We start from the raw sequence: 20,026 nt of genomic DNA, 5'->3' as shown, positions 1-20,026 counted from the left end.
GCTGGAGCTGGAGCTGTGGCAGCAGGTGCTGGAGCTGGAGCTGTGGCAGCAGGTGCTGGAGCTGGAGCTGTGGCAGCAGGTGCTGGAGCTGGAGCTGTGGCAGCAGGTGCTGGAGCTGTGGCAGCAGGTGCTGGAGCTGTGGCAGCAGGTGCTGGAGCTGTGGCAGCAGGTGCTGGAGCTGTGGCAGCAGGTGCTGGAGCTGGAGCTGTGGCAGCAGGTGCTGGAGCTGGAGCTGTGGCAGCAGGTGCTGGAGCTGGAGCTGTGGCAGCAGGTGCTGGAGCTGGAGCTGTGGCAGCAGGTGCTGGAGCTGGAGCTGTGGCAGCAGGTGCTGGAGCTGGAGCTGGGGCTGGAGCGGCGGATGCTGCTGGTGCTTGGGCTGGAGCTGAGGCTGGAGCGGCGGGTGCTGCTGGTGCTTGAGCAGGCGCGGCGGGTGCAGCTTGAGCAGGCGCGGCGGGTGCAGCTTGAGCAGGCGCGGCGGGTGCAGCTTGAGCAGGCGCGGCGGGTGCAGCTTGAGCAGGCGCGGCGGGTGCAGCTTGAGCAGGCGCGGCGGGTGCAGCTTGAGCAGGCGCGGCGGGTGCAGCTTGAGCAGGCGCGGCGGGTGCAGCTTGAGCAGGCGCGGCGGGTGCAGCTTGAGCAGGCGCGGCGGGTGCAGCTTGAGCAGGCGCGGCGGGTGCAGCTTGAGCAGGCGCGGCGGGTGCAGCTTGAGCAGGCGCGGCGGGTCTAGGAGCTCGTGACCTGGGAGTAGGCACAGGAGCAGAGGCTGGACCCCTAGGCACAAGAACTGGGGTAACAGCAGGCACAGAGTCAGAGGCGGCCGGGGCCGCGGGAACTGGGTCAGAGGCGGCCGGGGCCGCGGGAACTGGGTCAGAGGCGGCCGGGGTCGCGGGAACTGGGTCAGAGGCGGCCGGGGCCGCGGGAACTGGGTCAGAGGCGGCCGGGGCCGCGGGCACAGAGTCAAAGGCGGTGGGTCCTGCTGGCGAAGAAGCCGCTTCAGCGGGAGCTGAGAGTGCGGCTGCCGCCAAGATCCGGACAGGAGCCGCAGACTCAGCAGTGGGCGTGGCTGAAAACACCGGACCGGAGCTTGCTTCCGGAGCAGGAGTCGAACACCCGGAATCCAGCCGGGCTGTACAGCTGGGATCCGGCCGAGCTTGAGAGCTGGGAGTCGGCCGGGCTTGAGAGCTGGAAGGCGGCCGGGCTTGAGAGCTGGAAGGCGGCCGGGCTTGAGAGCTGGAAGGCGGCCGGACTTGAGAGCTGGAAGGCGGCCGGGCTTGAGAGCGCGGTGGAGTTAGCAGGCTAGCTAGCTTAGCTGGAGCTGGGCTGACACTCTCCACCCCACGGAGAGGCGCCGGGAGCGGTTCATCCCCCCGAATTAGCTCCGCGAGGAACCGGAGATACGCCAGGTCCGCCTTCCTCGTGGCATTCCTCTTCGCTACGTCCATATTTAGGTCGAGTCTTATGTTACAAGGGAGTCGGAGGGGTGTGAAGGAGGAGGAGGACGTAAGTGCAAAGATATTTATTATAATTAAACAGACAAGATAAATCAAAATAAACAAAACGCGGGTAACGCAAAAACAAGGCTTGGATGATATAAACAAGAAACACAGACTAAGAAACTAAGACAAGGAAACATACGGGTAGCAAGGATACATACTGGATACTGGATACAAAGGATACTGGATACAAGATACAAAAGACAAAATACAAAAGACTCGACACTGAACATTCTAACAGAGGGGCTTAAATACAAGAGGAGAGTGAGAAACACCTGGGCTAGGAAGACGAGGGGGCGGGGTTACAAACAGGACACAGGTGAGAACACTGATGCTACAGGGCAGGGCTGGGGCGGAGCTAGGGTGGAGACAAATACTAACAACAACAATAGCACATGGCTGTGAACACTGACAGGAAAACAGAGGGGCAGGAGCACAAGAGACCAAACGAGGGAGAAACAGAAGACAGACAAAGGCTAAACTGTGACAACTGTTCCTTATATATATTTATATTTATATTAAGCTCTGGAAAAAATAAGAGACCACGTAAAAATGATGAGTTTCTTTTGAAAAGAAATTAAAAAATGGAAAAATCACAAGCCATCAAACCAAGCTGGACTGCTTGAATTTTCAACCAGGAGTGGCATAAAGTTATCCAAAAGCAGTGTGTAAGACTAGTGGAGGAGAACATGCCAAGATGCATGAAAACTGTGATTAAAAAACAGGGTTATTCCACCAAATATTGATTTAAGAACTTTGTGAATATGAACTTGTTTTCTTTGCATTATTTGAGGTCTGAAAGATCTGCATGTTTTTTGTTATTTTAGCCATTTCTCATTTTCTGCAAATAAATGCTCTAAATGACAATATTTTTAGTTGGAACTTGGGAGAAATGTTGTTTGTAGTTTATAGAATAAAACAAGATTGCTCATTTTACTCAAATATATACCTATAAATAGCAAAATCAGAGAAACTGATTCAGAAACTGAAGTGTTTTTTTAATTTTTTAATTCCAGAGCTGTATATTTATATTCTTAATACGACTGTAGATTCCTGTTTATTTTCGTAGATTTCTAATACCCCTAATGTATATATATATATACATATATACACGTTACCTTTCATTGTGTTCAAGGGTGTGAACTAAAGCAGCTTCTGGAGTTAGAAACCATTTGATTTAGATAAAGACTTGTGGTTAAACTAGATGTTTAATGACCGCACGGGTTCCAGCAGTGCCCGAGTGGGTGTGCGCTGTGCCTTTGCATGTGCTTGTTAGTCATGTTTTACTAGTGCAGTGACTCATTCTTTGAATCAATGCATCAATTTGAATTCCTGGCAGTTTAACTGCATCGATCCTCTAATAGCAGAATCACATCCAACTGCTCTTACGCCGAACGGAGCTGAATGTTTGATCTGAGGAAATTGAATCGATCTAACATTTCATAATCAAGGGAATGCCAACAGTGTTATCCTCGAGCCTGAGCTGCATAAATTTTTATATTGTGCTTTCAGAAGCTGAATCTCCTGCTGGAAGCTGCAGCGTCGTGCCTAATCTAGAATGAAATAATTCAGCTCAGCTCTAATATATATTTGTGCAGAGATTCTCACAATAGACAGTTGTCACAAAGCGGCTTTACAGCGGTCAGTGCCCAGACCTCTAATGAGCCAGCCGAAGGCAACACTGGCAGTGGGAAAACTCTGCGAGCTGGTGTAATGAAAAAGCCTCGAGAGGAGCCAAGACTCAAAACAGGCACTGTCTGGGCAGCCGAGGATAGCTGAAGCTTTCGGTTGAGGAGACGTGGATGAAATTCATATTAGCAGGACTGAAAGGAATAGAAGCATAGGTGTAATGCGGAGGAAAGACCTCTAAGATTATGTCTCCGACAGTGGCTGAAGTCTGTGGAAGGTCTACGTAGAATAATAGATGTTATTATTGATTAGTACACTGCACAAAACTGAACCTTAGCAAGTAAATAGAAATAAATAGCATTGCTTTTCCCTTAAATTAGCTGCTCACACACAAGCACACTGTGAACGCGCAGGTCAGTGTCCTCTGTTGAGAAGCGCAGAAACGTTACGCTGTTAAAATACTAATCTGCCAAAGTCAGAGCGCACCTGGCTCTTAAAGCAATGGACCCTTTTGTGTGCCCTTGTGATACCAAACACACACTGACACGCCCTAAATCAAGTTGCACAATGCATGATTCACAGATTATTGCTTATAAATAGCTAAAATCGGGCCCTACGTGTTTTAATAGTGTTGTTTCAACATTTAAATACTTACTGAAAGTAACATTTAAAAAAATGTTTTAGAGGGTTTTTTTTTTCACAGTTTTCATCAAATTTTCATGATGCTTTTTTCCCCTGCATTGTTTATGCACAAGGACTTGTGGTCTTGTGGTTAACCAAGGGCCATAAAGAATATTATATAGTTGCAAACTTGAAATTGCTCCGTATGTCAGCTGCAAGTCTCGGTTGTATACACACACCAAAGTATACACTTTGGAACATCCTTCTATAATGTAGCAGCTGATAAACACACCCTACCTCAGCTGCAGCCTAGGATTTTGGGGGGCAGCTTATCTCTATGCACCTGACAAGACCAAGCGAGAAATAGGAAAAACAGGGAGAGAAGAGAAAAAGGTGTATTAAACTTGCTAATGTTGACGCAGTGTGCCACATCCTAAAAAAAATTAATGATAGACGGTTTGTTGATGCACACGGTGGCTTCATGACACTGAGCACTGTTTTGTTCCTCATTGTGCATAAACGCTAAATCATTTTGATGTTAAATTAAAGCAATTTAAAGACCACAGGAAACCATATTACATATAGATCACACCAAACTAATTATAATAAGCCATAAATAAATTCTAATAAGTCTAATTTACCAGTGCTAACAATACTATCCTAGCACTGTAAAGCTTGTGTTGTTCAGGAGCTGGATTTAAAGGAGGGTGCGAAGTTTTTTGGAACAAGTTGTTAAACTCGGAAGCAGTGCTTTCTCCCAAAATTAGCTTATGGTTTATCTGCTATACTGCATAAAGCAAAGTGTGTAAAACCATTTTGATTTTCATACTACAAAATTATCACTGTCCAAATACTTAAAGGAAAACTGGTGTAAAATTGACTTTGGGTGTAGTAAAAAATGATAAAAAGTACTTACCTTTGGGCATATTTTCCCCCTATAAATTGCTTTTTACACCGTTATCCAGGCTCCAAATAGCTCTACGCCCTGACATTTTAATCAAGGCATTAATAACTTTAATCTAATAATAAACTAATAACTTTTCTTTTTTTATCATGTTTTACTACACCAAAAGTCAATTTTACACCGGAGTTCTCCTTTAAACTTGTATGTAAACTACATCATTTATCTGACTGCAATTAATGTAATATGTGTACTAAATTAGCATAACTGTTCATATTTTGGCTTAGGGTTCACAATATGTTAATGGTAACATTTTAAAGCTTCTATTTCTATCTTATCCCATAGTTCAACCTTAAGAAAGAAATCTCAGCATCTCAGGAGTCTTATCATCTGCTCATCTAAATACACTTACCTTTCCAGCTGAAGTGCTGCCTCGAGGTTGCAGCATTGTTTGGAAATGAGCTGATAATTATAGCTTTATCCGTTAAAGAAGAAGGTTACGTTTAATGAGAGCATTTTAAGTACTGTTGCTGTTTCACTTACTGATAGGCTGATTAGTATTAGGTTGCATAAATAGTCTATTTAGTTTATTTCAGCCGATCCCAGCTAATCAAAATTGTCCTTGAATGGAACTGGGAATCGTGTGTGTGTGTGTGTGTGTGAATGGATCATTTGAAGCACAGGGCATTCACACTCTTGCCGGGGAAATGATTATTTACATTACAGTAGACACCCATAATAGCAGGGTCTGCTTGCACTTTGTGCAAAGGAGAGAGAAGCAGAGAAAACATGAATGCGTCACACTGGTGGAGTGTGTGTGTGTGTTGTGTGGTGTATAACACTGAGCCATGTGAGTTGGCTGATGTACAATATCTTCACACGTGTCAGTTGTTCATATGCATGTCAATGGCTTAGGGTTAATTAATGTGTCTCTATTGCACCATTGCTACAAAAAGAACACAGATTGGTACATGCAGTAGATAGACAGATATAGACAGTTAGATGTAGAGTGGAGCTTGTTTTCCCCCTTTTTCTCAAAGATAAGCACTGTAGGGGGTGTACTTATACACATTTCAGGTAACTGGCTACATTACACAGAGTCCAGTATCTAGGGGATCAGACAGATTTTTTTTGTATGTGGAAATCCAACTTTGCGCACATTTCTTTTTAAAATGTCTGCGTTTGCTAATGGAGAATTAAATAAAGTTAGCCAATTTTAACGCAAGTGTGCTGTTATGCCGAGTTCACACGCGATTTTAGCTCAGGGTTCCCGTGTGTCCTTAAAACATCTTAAAATGTCTTAAATTAAAATCCTGGTAATAAACATTTTTAGACAACGTGTTTAAAACAGATGGGAAAACACAATGGCCCACTGTAAACATCTAATCTAATGATAGGGATACTACCGAGCTACCGATAGCTACATTACCGAGGAGAGAACTAAAGTTAGCAGAGAGCTAGCTAACATTAGTGGTGAGCTAGCTTCGTTACCAAGGAGAGAACTATAGTTAGCAGAGAGCTAGATAACATTAGCAGTAAGTTAGCTACGTTACCAATGAGATAACTAAGGTTAGCAGCGGTCTAACTAACATACAAACACTAGCGGCGAGCTAGATAACAGGAAGGTCTAAATAAGTCTTGCCAAAGAATAAACTGCGGTTCTGGAACGTGTCAGTTGGAGACCCCCTTTGTGCATGGTAAATGTCAATGGGGCCTCCCACCCTACCGAGGGTACAAACCAAAATCTGCACGCTTTACAAATTTAGTTTTTGTGGTTTATTATCAGGCTCCACTTTTAAAAATGTGGCCAAATCAGATAATAATGATTGGACATTGATAATTATTTATAGAGAAGATACTTTTAATATTGTTTATATTATTATTATTAGTAGTAGAAGTAGTAGTAGTAGTATTAGTAGCAATGGTGTTAGTAGTAGTATTAGTATTATAAACATTATGACTACAATTTAATTGACCATTTCCTCTTTTTTTTATGTGCAGGAGGGAACAAAAGAGCTTATGGAATCTACATGTTATGTTGGCTTTGTTCTGCATCACAATGAAACAATATTGAAAATATTAAGTTTTATAAAACATTAAGTTTTGCATGTTTATTATCTAGCATGTTTATTATCTGACCCAGTCGGCGACTGGGTTTACAGCCAATAGAATTGTGCCTAAAATACGGGTCCAAAATGCATCTTGTGCGGGAGCCATTATAGAGAGTCTTATCACTTTCTGTTTCCCCTATTATATCAGGAAATGAGTGTTAAACGCTACAAGGTGTCCTTTATGTATGGGGGTGATTGGAGCGAAAAGCTAAAATTGCTACAAAATAGTCCTTTAATTTTAGTAGAATAATGTATTAAATGTACCAAAAGGGAAAAGAAAGTATACCTTTATGTTTTCATATTTCTGGAGCAAACCGGTTTTAGGCAATAAAGATGCTAGCAGTTCACCTACTATGTGATTACTGGTTGGTGAGCTGATTAAAAGATTTTAAAATTATTTTTGCAATATGAAAACATTTGTTATTATTCTGTGTTGAGGAGATGAGTACATATTTCAGTATAAAAATGATCAGACCTTTATAAAATCTGATTTAGTTCATTTGCGTCCTATGAATCTATACATTTTGTAGTCAAGGGTAGTTTATCCTTCTCCTTCTCCTCTAGAGATTCTCTGGCATGGCATTGCTAGTTCTTGTGTGTGTTTAGTTCTGGGACATCCTTGTGACAAAACCGTGACCTGATGACTCAAATAGTTGTATAGTGTGAACAAGGCATTAGTGGAACAGTGACTGACAAATGACGAATTCCTCTGTCTGACCCCTGATTGACTGAAAAACACTTTGTGAGCTGTAAAATAATTTATGAAATGTCCCAATAAATGTGCTCATTTATTACAAAATACAGTGACTGACATTTTTATTTAGATAATTGAATGTAATAATATTAACTCCCACATTGTAGTATCCTCTAACTGAAATGAAGGTTCTAGTTGGCCTTAGCCACACTTGGCCTTCCTTACCCTTGCAGGAGGTTGTTAGGGGCTGCGATTCTACTCTAATCCACTCCTACTCTGACTGTTCTTGATCTGACAAGGACAGCTTTGGGGGTCTACCAGGTCTTGCAGGAGGTTTTTAGGGGTTATTTTCCTACTTTAATCCTACTCCTAAAGGTCTTATTCTATTGTTTTTTTAATTCATTTTAAAATGAATCGTATGATTGAATGCCATGTGAGCCATTTTTTTAAGTGCTCCAGTGTTTCTTTATAACCTTGCTTTAATTCACTGGATTAGTGGTCTTTAAAGAACAACAGGATTTCGGCTCTTGCTCATGAATATTCATAAATGCAAACATATCGCCTCTGATTGGCTAACAGCACTGCAGCAGAGAACGCTTCCTGCCTTTGCCAACATTCAATTTTGCAGCCCTAAAACTCCAAGGACAAAATGTTTTCAAAGATTCAGCCTTAGTTGTAAAGATACAGCACTGAGTGCTAGGTAAAGGCCATTAATACTATTTAACAGGTTGACATAGACACAGGTTGTTAGGGGCCGTATTTATATTCTAATCCACTCCTACTTTAACTGCTCTTGGTCTTACCAGGACAGTTTTAGGGGTCTACCAGGTCTTGCAGGAAGGAGGATTTTATAGATTATATTCTTACTCTAAACCACTCCTACTCTTAACTTCTCTTGATCTGACAAGGACAGTTTTAGGGGTCTACCAGGTCCTGCAGGAAAGAGGTTGTTAAGGGTTCTATTCTTAACTGTTCTTGATCTGAAAAGAACAATTTTGAGGGTCTACTAGGTCTTGCAGGAAGGATGATTTTATAGATTATATTCTTACTCTAAACCCCTCCTACTCTTAACTTCTCTTGATTTGACAGGGACAGTTTTGGGGGACTACCAGGTTTTACAGGAGGCTCTCACCAGAAACATGTCCCTGATTTAATGGCTTGTTTTGCCCTGGAATTAAATAAATGAAATCACTGTAACTTTCTTTTTTTCAGATGGACTGCAAAGCATTTTACTGTTTTTTGGAAACACTACTGTTACTATAACTATAACTATCACTTGTGCTAATGATAATAATAACATGACTTGTAATATGTCTATAATAATCATGTCAGTAAAACTTCTTTAATCTAAGATCTCTTTTTCTTGTCTTCCCCATCTGCCTGTTTCCCTCCCTTGCCCAACCCCCCTCCCCCCACCCTTTGTCTCTACCATGTCTCTAGCCGGCCGAGCTGACAGATGTGTTGGAGATCAGTAATATAGTCTTCACCAGCCTGTTTGCCCTAGAGATGCTGCTGAAGCTGCTGGCCTGCGGTCTATTTGGCTACATCAGCAACCCCTACAACATCTTTGATTTGATCATTGTTATCATCAGGCACGGCTCCGTTCTGTTCCATTCCATTCTAATTACATTTGAATCCAGTCGATTTAATTGCGTCCTATTCATTATAATTATTTTCAGTGGTGTTAGTCATTAAAGCAGAGAGCTGGCTTATTATCGATGCAGAGATATATTTCCTAATATAACAGTATTGGCAGATTCAATAAGCTTCTGTTCCACTGCTGTACAATTGCTGTAGGGTCATTGAAACTGCAGCAATTTTTTCTCTCTAAATTTTCATTAAAATGTAACATTTGCATTAAAATGAACAGGAACAATGAGACCATTCTCCTTAAAAATTGGATTGCTTTATGCATTTTCTATCGCAATACATGATTACACTAACACTTAACACTGACACTATTTTTATGCTCATCAGCACCAAGGACATTTTTGCTAATCTGCTTCTGTCTTTTTTTTTGTGTAGTGTGTGGGAGATCATAGGGCAGGCGGACGGAGGTTTGTCGGTTCTGCGGACGTTTCGCCTTCTGAGGGTTCTAAAACTGGTGCGGTTCATGCCAGCCCTACGCAGACAGCTGGTGGTCCTAATGAAGACCATGGACAACGTGGCCACTTTCTGCATGCTGCTTATGCTCTTCATATTCATCTTCAGGTGTGAATTTGTGTACCTCTGTTTATCGTTTTATAATTAAAAGCTGTTTTACCTTTCCTTTATGGTAACTGTTAACTTAAGATTCGCCATTGCTGACACAGGTGTTTAGTTTCACACACAGATTGCAGATTAAAATCTCCATATAAAAGCACTGACCAATAGAATGGGGCACTGAAGCAGCAGTACATACAGCAAAATCCTCATGCCCGATGCCACACAATTAGCTAGAGGGGATAAAGCCAGCCAGCACTGGGCTGTGGAGCAGTGCAGCTGTGTTCTCTAAGGTGATAGAGCACCATCCAATCACTTTGGGGTGATTTGGACTACCAGATCTCATCATCAAATGCAAATAAATAATGATATCAATGTTCCAGTGGCTTCCCAGAGAAAAAAAGAAGTCTGTAACTGCCCTTTAACACCCTTTTTTAGAATCTACAAACTTTTGGACTAACCATTGGCTCTTAGGCTACATTCACATTACATGCCACATTGCTTAAATCCAATTTTTTGCTCAGATCAGATCAGATCTTGACGGTAAGTGACCTGTATTTGTGTGTAAGGTGAACAAATCTGTCCCTGAAACGTCTCACATGCACACATTGATACGTGTATAAACTTCGCCTTCTTTACCAACAACAAAAAACGACATATTTGAGAAACAACTCGTATATGTGGAGCATCTTTTGCTGGAGTGGAAGTTCATGGTCAGGTCGAGGAGGTGAAAAAAAGGCCAGGCGGTTTGCTTTTGCTGTTTTTGTAGCTATAGCCGCACAGCTGCACTAAGAGATGTGTGTGTACGAGAGAGAAGCACGTAGCGCTAATGCGTAAAAGCAAAAATACGCATGAATTTGACCGTTTACATTCATGTTGCATGTCCTTGCATCAGATATGTATCCGATTTAGGAACACATATGAAGATTACTTAATTCTCCTCTTCCATTCTCCTTAATTCTCCTCTACCATTCTCCTTAATTCTCCTCTACAGTGGCTTGCAAAAATATTCATACATTTTTCACATTTTGTCACCTTACAACCACACAATTAAATGTATTTTATTAAGATTTTAAGTGATACACCAACACAAAGTAGCTCATAATTGTGAAGTGAAACAGAAATCATACATGCTTTTCATTTTTTAATTTTCAAAGAAGAAAAGTTTCAAAAATGTGATGTGCAAAAGTGGATTTCTGTAGCTTCTCTAGAATGGCCAAGACTCTCCTAGCTCGATCTGTCAGTTTGGGTGGACAGTTATGTCTTGGTAGGTTTGCAGTCGTAGAATTCCTTTTTCATATTTGGGTGATTGATTGTTCAGTCATCCTTGGGATGCTTAAAGCTTGGGAGACATGTTTTTATAATCTAACCCTACTTTAAACTTCTCCACAACTTTATCTCTGATCTGTCTGGTGAGTTCCTCGGTCTTGACGATGCAGTTTGATCACTAGGGTTTTCTAACAAACCACTGAGGCCTTTACAGAACAGGTGTATTTATCCTGAGACTAAATTACACACAACTGGATTCTTGAAGTCATTAATTGAATTTTATTCGGGGTTTTATAAAGAGGGGAATTTTGCACATCATACTTTTTATATTTCAATTGGATAACATTTTCATTCTGCTTCACAATTGTGTGCTACTTTGTGTTGGTCTATCACTCAAAATCTCAGTAAAATACATTTAAATTTGTGGTTGTAAGGTGACAAAAAGTGAAAAAGTTATGGGTTATGAATACTTTTCAAACCACTGTCTGGTCCGTTTGTGACTTTAGTGCGGTTCGTTTGAGCAGGTGTGAAAACAGTAATCGCACTCGGGTGCAGATCAAAAGAACCAGACTTGGTCCGGTCCCAAACGAACTCTGGAGCGGTTCGCTTGTGGTGAGAACGTAATCCGGTTTCAATCCGACCCAGCTATCAAATATAGCCCGTTTATTATAGCTATAAACAAGCTCTGTGTCCATGCACGCGCGGTCTGTGCTGCGTTCACTGTTCACAGCCGCATGACTCAGTTTACTATGTTTACATCTGCGCTGCACGTCCAAACTCCAGCCAGATTGGCTCTGACCAATCAGAGGAGACAGCCTGCTCGGGTGGTTTATTGGTTCACATTTTGGTGCGTTTAGGTTTATGCCTGTCTGAAACCAGACCAATCAAAGAGAGAAAACGCTCCAAGTAAACAAACTATTCAACTGATTCAATTTTATTATTTTTATACATATTATTACAACTTAATTCAACTCCATTCTCACTGTGAAAAAGAGTGCAAGCAAGGTCCTCCACAACCTAGACATTGTTTATCAGGTTCTGGTGTGTTTCGTGTACTTTCCAGGTCCTGGGATACTGCAGCTGAAAGAAGAGGACTGAATGTTTTATTATGAAACCTAATCCATATTCTGTTTTTGTCTCTCGTTCTCTCTCTCTCTCTCTCTCTCTCTCTCTCTCTCTCCTTTTCACTGTCTCCTCACTGCAGTATACTGGGCATGCATCTGTTTGGGTGCAAGTTCACTCTGCGCTTGGAAAACGGGGACACCGTCTCTGACAGGAAGAATTTTGACTCTCTCCTCTGGGCCATTGTCACCGTGTTCCAGGTCAGCATCCTCTTAGAGTTCTCTGGTGTTTGTGAAAGTTAATTTAAGCCCACCGGCTTTCTGACAGTATCAAAAGTTGACCAGATTGGCACATTTCCATCAAGTACATTCTGCAGGACAGAAAGTGTGTGTGTGTTGTGCTTTGTTCCTTGAAATTTACTGAAATGGCAATTTCACCTACAAGCTTGCTATCCACCCTCTGAAACTCAAGAGTTCAAGCTGTAGCAGAACCGAGTGTTTACTCAACATCTTTTCACAATCTGTTGGGCGACCATGGAGACAGACTCCATGGTAAGGTGTGTGTGTGTATGTGCTTGTCTAGATGTCCAGTTGTGTTTTTAAAGGGTTATCTAGGCGTATGTGGCTTCGGTTGGAAGAAAAAGTGCTTAGGTCATCAAAACCTGGTCCTCATTATTGCTGGCATGATGAGGTCATCATCCCTAGGCCTGCAATATTGGTAGCGTGATGAGGTCAGCGGGAGGTGACAGTTGTGTAAATGCTGATATGGTTCTGTATTAACTCTGGGCTCTAAGGGACTCAGCAGAGGTCAGGGTTTCTCCTGCCCTGGGAACGCACTTTAATTTCCCTAATCTCTCTCTGTGGGTTGGAGTGTTTGTGTGTGTGTGTGTGTGTGTGTGTGTGTGTGTGTGTGTGTGTGTGTGTGTTGGTTGGCAAAATGTACAAGGTAAAGTGCACATATTGTTTTTGCCTTTACTAGAGCTGGAGGTAGAGAGAAAAAAGCAGGATTTTGATGTACAAATATTAGGACACCCAATGGAAATCCAACAAATATGAACATTAGCTCCTCATTTGAACAGTATTGAGAGGTGGTATAGTATAAGTGAACACATACACCTGATAAAATTATTAGAACCTGATTTGAAAGGAGTCTGTGTTATTTAAAACCATATATGTCTTGTTTGCTCCTGATTGGAGTGTGTGGATCACAATGGCCAGATCCAAAGAGCTATCTGAGGCCTCATGGTTGTACAGTACAAGTTACCAACTAAAAGAAACACATATGTAACTAGAAAAGTGCATTTCTTGAAGGAAACGCAGGATGGTTGCGCACCACCGTTCGCTGTGGTCATTGCTATGATGTTGCTAGGTACTTACTATGATGTCTGTGGTGGTTGCTAAGGCGTTGCTATGGTATCCATAGTGGTTGCTATTGTGTTGCTAAGCAGTTGTTAGGTGGTTGCTAAGGTGTTGCAAGGTGGTTGCTAAGGCGTTGCTATGGTATCCATTAGGGGTGTCACGATCTCGATATTTTATCGAAATCGAATCGAAATGAGGTCACGATCTCGAGTATCGAAGTCAAAAAGAGGATCGACGATCCCTCCCGCGCGCGCTACGCAAATAGCGCAGCGCGCTACGCAAATGGCGCGGCACCAACACAGCGCATCCTATTCATTTAAATAGAGATAGCCACTGCATGAGCGCAGTCGGCGGGAGTGTGATCACTGTTTTTATCTGTCCAACGGGGGAGGGGGGGCGGGGGTTGGGCGCGCAGGTTTTGTATCTGTATCTAACGGAGGGGTGGGTGCGCGCAGGTGAGAGCGTGTGAACTCGCTGAAATGCGTGTGTCAGTGAGACTTGAGAACACTGACTATAGATCACAGTGAGGTGGATTAAAAATCTTAAACTTATAATTGACTACACCTGTTGCTTTCCATTGAATTAAAAAAACATCTTTCTCTCAGATAAAGTAAACACAAGCGTGTTTCTGACTAAAATAAAAGCTTTTCAGGAGAGATATAAGTTATGTGTAAATATTTATAAGACAATACCCACATCACTTATCTAACCAGCCTGTACTGATTTCTGCCCCCCAATAATGCTTTCAATAACCTCTTGTAACCCCTGGGAGCCAGGGGTTACACTCTAATAGCCTTTAATAGTCTTCAGTAGCCTTTAAAAGGCTTACCTGGCGGCCGTGGTGTGTCCACTAAACTCCGTAGTTATAAACATCCTGAGGTTAGCAGCGCGCTAACTGACCTGTTTATAATGTAATCCGAGCAGTGCCTCCGTGTCGGCTGTTCTAACCTGCTGCTGTTAGCTGCTTGGGCTGAAAGATGAACTGTAGTGAGCTGTATTATCCGGTTAGTGGGGTTAAAACCTTTATTTGTTTACAGAAACAGTAAAAACGGACTGGCTGAGCTCTGTAGCCCGTGGCTGGGCTGTACTGAAGTAGTGACTGAGTGAAGAGAGCGGGGCTTGTGCTGCTGCTGCTAGTGGTTGGATGAAGAACTGCAGCTTCATGTAATGAGCAGTTTCACCAGCCATCCACACACAGCTCTGATAAACTGCTTGTTTTAATAGTGCACACTGTTGCTACCAAAAAAAGTCACTAGATGGCATTACCATATATATCTAATAATAATAATATTTATAATATTTATAATAATAATAATAATAATAATAATAATAATAAATATATTATTTAAATTTTATGAGGCATAAAATAATAACAAGAAAAAAAAACAAGAAAATCGAGAATCGAATCGAATCGTGACCCTCAAATCGAAAATGAAATCGAATCGAGGATTTAGAGAATCGTGACACCCCTAGTATCCATAGTGATTGCTATGGTGTTGCTAAGCAGTTGCTGGGTGGTTGCAAAGGCATTGCTATGGTATTCATGGTGGTTGCTATGATGTTGCTAAACAGTTGCTAGGTGGTTGCTAAGCTGTTGCTATGGTATTTGTAGTGGTTGCTATGGTGTTGCTAAGTAGTTGGTAGGTGGTTGCTAAGGTGTTCCTAGGTGGTTACTAGGCAATGTATTTGCATAAATGAGATTTAAAAATGTGGCTCGGCAATGGACACTAGGTTGAGATGGTTTATCTAATAGTTCCTCCATACACACACAGTACTGAAGAGCAGGGGACAGAAAGGGTTCCGTGCGCAGAGCTGCTGGTGTGTGACTTAGAACTTTGGGCCCCCCATTCTTTTCTATGGGGCGACTTCGTACGACAATTGTACGAAATCCGTATAAAAAACATCGTATCGTTTCGTACACGATAAGTTCTATAGGCTGTCCGATCTTCATATCTCCAAAAATGTAACGTACACAGGCTTTCAAATTTCTCCCCATTCATTTCCAATGGGAAAAATGTTTTTTTTTTTTTTAGGAAAACTGTATGTACGATCAAAAACCTGTATACAAGCACGCATCGCACCATGAGGCCGCACAATGTGGAGTTGGAACGGTGTTGGAATGGTTGCTAAAGCAATGCGCAACCAAAATTATTTAGTTAACAAAAAAGTGTTAAACAAACCAGAATATGCTTCTATATAAATGGTTTATAAATGGTCTATGAGGGAGTTTATTAATGGTTAATAATTAATTTGTAAAAACTTTATAATCCAGTAATAGGTATACACAAACATATAAAATATATCCTTCTTATTTTTCATCAATTAGCAATCATTAAAATATCTTATAAAATATTAAGAAAGTCAGTTTAGTTATTTGATGTGATTTCATGTCAATATACAACATGTTATGATCATTGGACAAATTATTAATCTCGTTAATTAATAGTCGTTAGATATAATAAAAGATTTGTTATTAACAGATATGTTAATGCTGACTGAAGGAACAAACAGAGTAAGTTAGGCGTCCAGAAATATCTGAGCTTTAACAGTATAAATTCATGTGAAATCACTATGTGGCAAATAACAGACCACTGTTGCCCATTATATGTATATGTTGTAACTGTTAATTAATGGTTTATAGCGTGTTTACAACCTAATTCAAAGCTTTCAGTAAACAGCTGTGCTGAACTCGTCAAGAGATAATTACTTGAATTTCTTACTTTACTTTTCTTATTGTGTTTGAGAGCATCAGTTGTGAGTCTGTAAAGAGGTAGAGTTGATATACAGTAAATAGACATATTTGAGTAATGTTTTAATCCATATTATGACAAGAACTACTCACCTAATTAAATAAAAAAATACATTAAGAAATGAAGGTCAAGTGCAGTGTTTTTAACACCTTTAGGTCTAATACATTCCTTATGTGTTCCTTCATAGTCTAAATGACTTCAGTATCAATTTACAAAAACGTTGAATTAGAAGGTGTGTTCAAACCTTTGAGTGGTACTATAGATGCAGAGGAGTCTGAGAAAGATTTAAAAAAAGAAATACAAATCCAAAAACTAATTTACATTATAACATTTAAAACAACTTTGAACAGGACCAGATCATGCTGTTCTTGCAAATTCAGGCCAAGAGAAGAGCACAAGAGCTACAGGTAGCCCTTAACACAATTGATTTGAAGGTACAGCATCTTCCATCAGAATGAGACTGAACAAGTGTACTTTTCATGGGAGGTGTGCAAGAAGGAAATCCTGGCTGCTGAAATAAAATAAAGTTGGCCAGAGAACTCCTAGAGAAAACCCGGACTGCTCATGTATTGAATCCTATACATTAATACTAATTGGATATATATTATATACAAATGTTAGTAGAGCTGCTTTGGCAGATTAGTACACAAAATAAAAAAAATAAAGAAAACATTTTGTATTAACAGGATGTGATGAAGCATTGCAAAGCCAAAACACATCACTCCATGTTCTCTAGCTGAAATAACGACTGCTCTGGCTCCAATATCTGGCTTTTTTATATAAATGTTTCAGATATGAGCAACTTTAACACTTTTATCTATATCCTGAAATCAGAAAAATGTAGAAAAATTTGCAAAGCACAAAATGAAAAACAAGTAATGTGTTTCTCACATTTACTTTTTCTATGCAGACAGTATATCCCCATGATATGTAATGTTTTTTCTGGTCAGCTTTATTAAATTATTTAATATTCATCCATTCCTGCATTAGAAACGTTGGGATGAAGACAATTTAGGGCTAGTAATAAGATAACAATTTACTAATTGATGATCATTTCAACCAGAGGGTGTATCGAACAGGTAATTATATTAATGATTTGGTGATTAGCTAATGCTAATACTGCTCCAGCAGTGCTAGCCGGGGTTAGCAGCAGGCTCCAGGCCGATAATACTCACCTCTGAACAGCAAAAGAGCTAGCACTTAGCATAGTTAATGGCTAATGCTAATACTGCTCCAGTCTTGGTGCTGAAAAACTAAACTGAAACTCCTGTATAATGCTGTACTTCAATGGAGTGGCTTTACTGCTCCTTACAACCTGACTGGTAAAACTCATACATAAGATGCATCGAATTATGAGGGTCATTGTCATTTTTTGAAAAAATGAAAGGATTTTAAGTGTGACTTATAGTGCAAAAAATACAGTAATTATTCAAAAAGTATTTTGTTCCCTGAGGTCACCGCCTTGCCATAGAGTGTTAATACTTACATACATTAGCCTCATAGTTCCAGTGAAAAACTAATTAAGCATCTTTTTAACACAAATCCTGTCTAATCTGTCTAAGGGCGTCACCATGTCACAGAGGGTTAATATATGTTTTAAAAAAAAAACAAGGGTTTTATTGGATTTCATATTTTATTAGGATGACTGTGTGTAAAAATATCATCCTGAGGGGAAAAATCTGTACCTGAATTCTCAATGAGCCCGAGGCAGAAGGATGTTTTTTTCAGGGTAAGGATATAAAGTTGAATTGAAGCAGACACACTTCCTCTCAGTTTCTCTTTTTTGAATTTCACTATAAACAGTGATATTTCAGTGCAGCACTCAGTGTAAGAAGTAGAGAGCGTGGGTGTGCTCTCGTGTTGCTGGTGTCAGCTGTTTTGTTTTGTTTCGGAGCCACGTGGCAGTTTTATAGCATCCGCTGCACAACATCTCAGTGTCAGTCATGTAGTTAGATGAGGTTTTTATTGAAACAAAGAATTGGGTGTTTATTGATGTGAGAATTTGATGTTGGCTTGGAGTCTGTTTAACCAGAACAACTGAAAATCACTTGAATATTTCTGTCAGTCTGTCTCTGGCTGTTGGGTTTAGCTTTATTGGTTTTATAGCTGATATATTGCATTGTGTCATTGATGTTTTTATGCCTGAAAGAGGGACAGTAAATTTGGTTATTTTTAATGCCATGATGGGCCATAATGTATCAACACATTTCTTTTTTGTTAGGATCATTTCAGACTTAAAAGTGAGGAAACTTGGACTAGACTTCCATAGTCTGTTAGAAAAAAAAAACATTACAAAGGGTATTAAGATAAATGCATGTAAGTTCATAAGAATATTCTTTAGGGGTGCATAGAATATTTGGCATCAGGACATATTTAGCCAAAGATGGAAGAATACAATACTGAATAGAATGTTGGCCTGAATACAATACTGAACTAGATTTTAGTGTTTATTCTAATGTAAAATGTAAAATTGTATAAAAACTTGGGGTATGCAATATGGCCCTATAATAATATCATGATATTTCATGATATTTTCTCGATTATTATACTCTTGGTGATATGATAAAACACTGAATTAAAAAAATATTTCTAAAATATGATATGGCACACCTCTACTGAGATATAAAAAAAAATACAGAAATTTTATTAGATTTGTAACAGAAGACAATGATCCAGAATGTCATGATACTAATAATGCATTCCAGATATCTCCATATAACCAGGATTAAAGTAGAGTAAATGATACTGGACAGATATAATCTGTCTCTAAAATATATATAATGGAAAATGAAATTGTATCTCTACCCCTCCCCCCCACGGTGATGATTTTAAAAAAAATTTTATCGATATGAACAGTATAAGTCACCATCTGTGGTGTAGCGACATCATCCCACACTAGCATTAACAGACTACAGAAGCCTGGGCTGTTCTGCCCTTTATGCTTGGCTTGAATGCAGTGAACTGACAGCAGCGCCCTGTAACATCAGTCAGTAACAAATGCTGTAATTACGGTTTACCTCTTTAAACCAAATTTGTTATACTTTTATGTAGACTAATTCACATAAAAATGACAAAGAACTTTTAGGAGACAGTTACACATACCAAATATTATTTTCAGGAGATGAAGGATACTCAAATATGTCTTAATACCAAATGATGTCAAAAATTGGTCAAAGTTTACTTTATTTGTAATCTTTTTTGTTTTTCGTTTCACTTAATAAATTATTTGTCTATCACAATACTTTTTATGTTAAAATATTCTCCAGCCCATTGCCAAAAAAGAGCTTCAGATAAACACTGTAAATGTAAACTTGAAATAGGAACACAGAACCAGTCACAGTAATGATTTTAGACTGATCAGAAAGACTTTTTTCATTTTTTAACCAAAGTTTACTGTGGAACTGATGGAGAATCCTGCAGCAGTTGCGATGCAAATGGGACACCCACTGGAGTCTCCTGCAGTGTCTGAGCTCAGCTTATGAATGCAAAACCAATTTACCTCACAGTCTTTCAGCTAAATCTGCTGTGCTGAGACAATTTGCTCCCAGCCAGCACAGCTAACGCAGGGGTAGTCAAGTTCACATAGCATTTTCTACAGCTGCCGTTGTCACTAAGCAGGTTTATAGAGGTTCTATTGAGTAATCCAAGCCTCTATTGAGCAGGTTATGGGTGAGAGTAGCAAGGGAAAGCCCTCCTACTGTGGTTGACACTGTATAGCAAACAAGTAACCGACTGGAGTCCCTGAAGAGTTAGATGAAAGTAATAACTAATAAACGAAGCAAAGGGAGATATATCAAATGGACAGACAATTGGGTTAACCAGTGAAAACCAGAGTGTGATGTTGGAAGTCTGGAAAAGGTTGTCTAAACCAGTGATATCGTTTAGATATGATAATGTGGGATAATATTTTGTTAGGCACTCTGAGAACTTTGGGTTGGA

At 40.3% G+C, this 20,026-nt stretch overlaps 1 protein-coding gene across 2 annotated transcripts in view; it reads left to right on the top strand.

Moving 5' to 3' along the window:
- Nucleotides 1-20,026, top strand: part of cacna1hb (calcium channel, voltage-dependent, T type, alpha 1H subunit b) — a 173,800-nt gene that overhangs the window by 97,536 nt on the left and 56,238 nt on the right. For both annotated transcript variants that reach the window (XM_049470121.1, XM_022674890.2), the window contains exons 11-13: nt 8,887-9,038; nt 9,472-9,657; nt 12,122-12,239. In XM_049470121.1, coding sequence (XP_049326078.1) covers nt 8,887-9,038; nt 9,472-9,657; nt 12,122-12,239 — 456 coding nt within the window. The remainder of the gene's footprint in view (nt 1-8,886; nt 9,039-9,471; nt 9,658-12,121; nt 12,240-20,026) is intronic.

Source organism: Astyanax mexicanus, chromosome 21 (assembly GCF_023375975.1).
Source record: "Astyanax mexicanus isolate ESR-SI-001 chromosome 21, AstMex3_surface, whole genome shotgun sequence".
NCBI classification, from domain to species: domain Eukaryota; kingdom Metazoa; phylum Chordata; class Actinopteri; order Characiformes; family Acestrorhamphidae; genus Astyanax; species Astyanax mexicanus.
The sequence above is the reverse complement of the archived record's forward strand: the minus strand, read 5'-3'. Positions and strand labels throughout refer to the sequence as shown.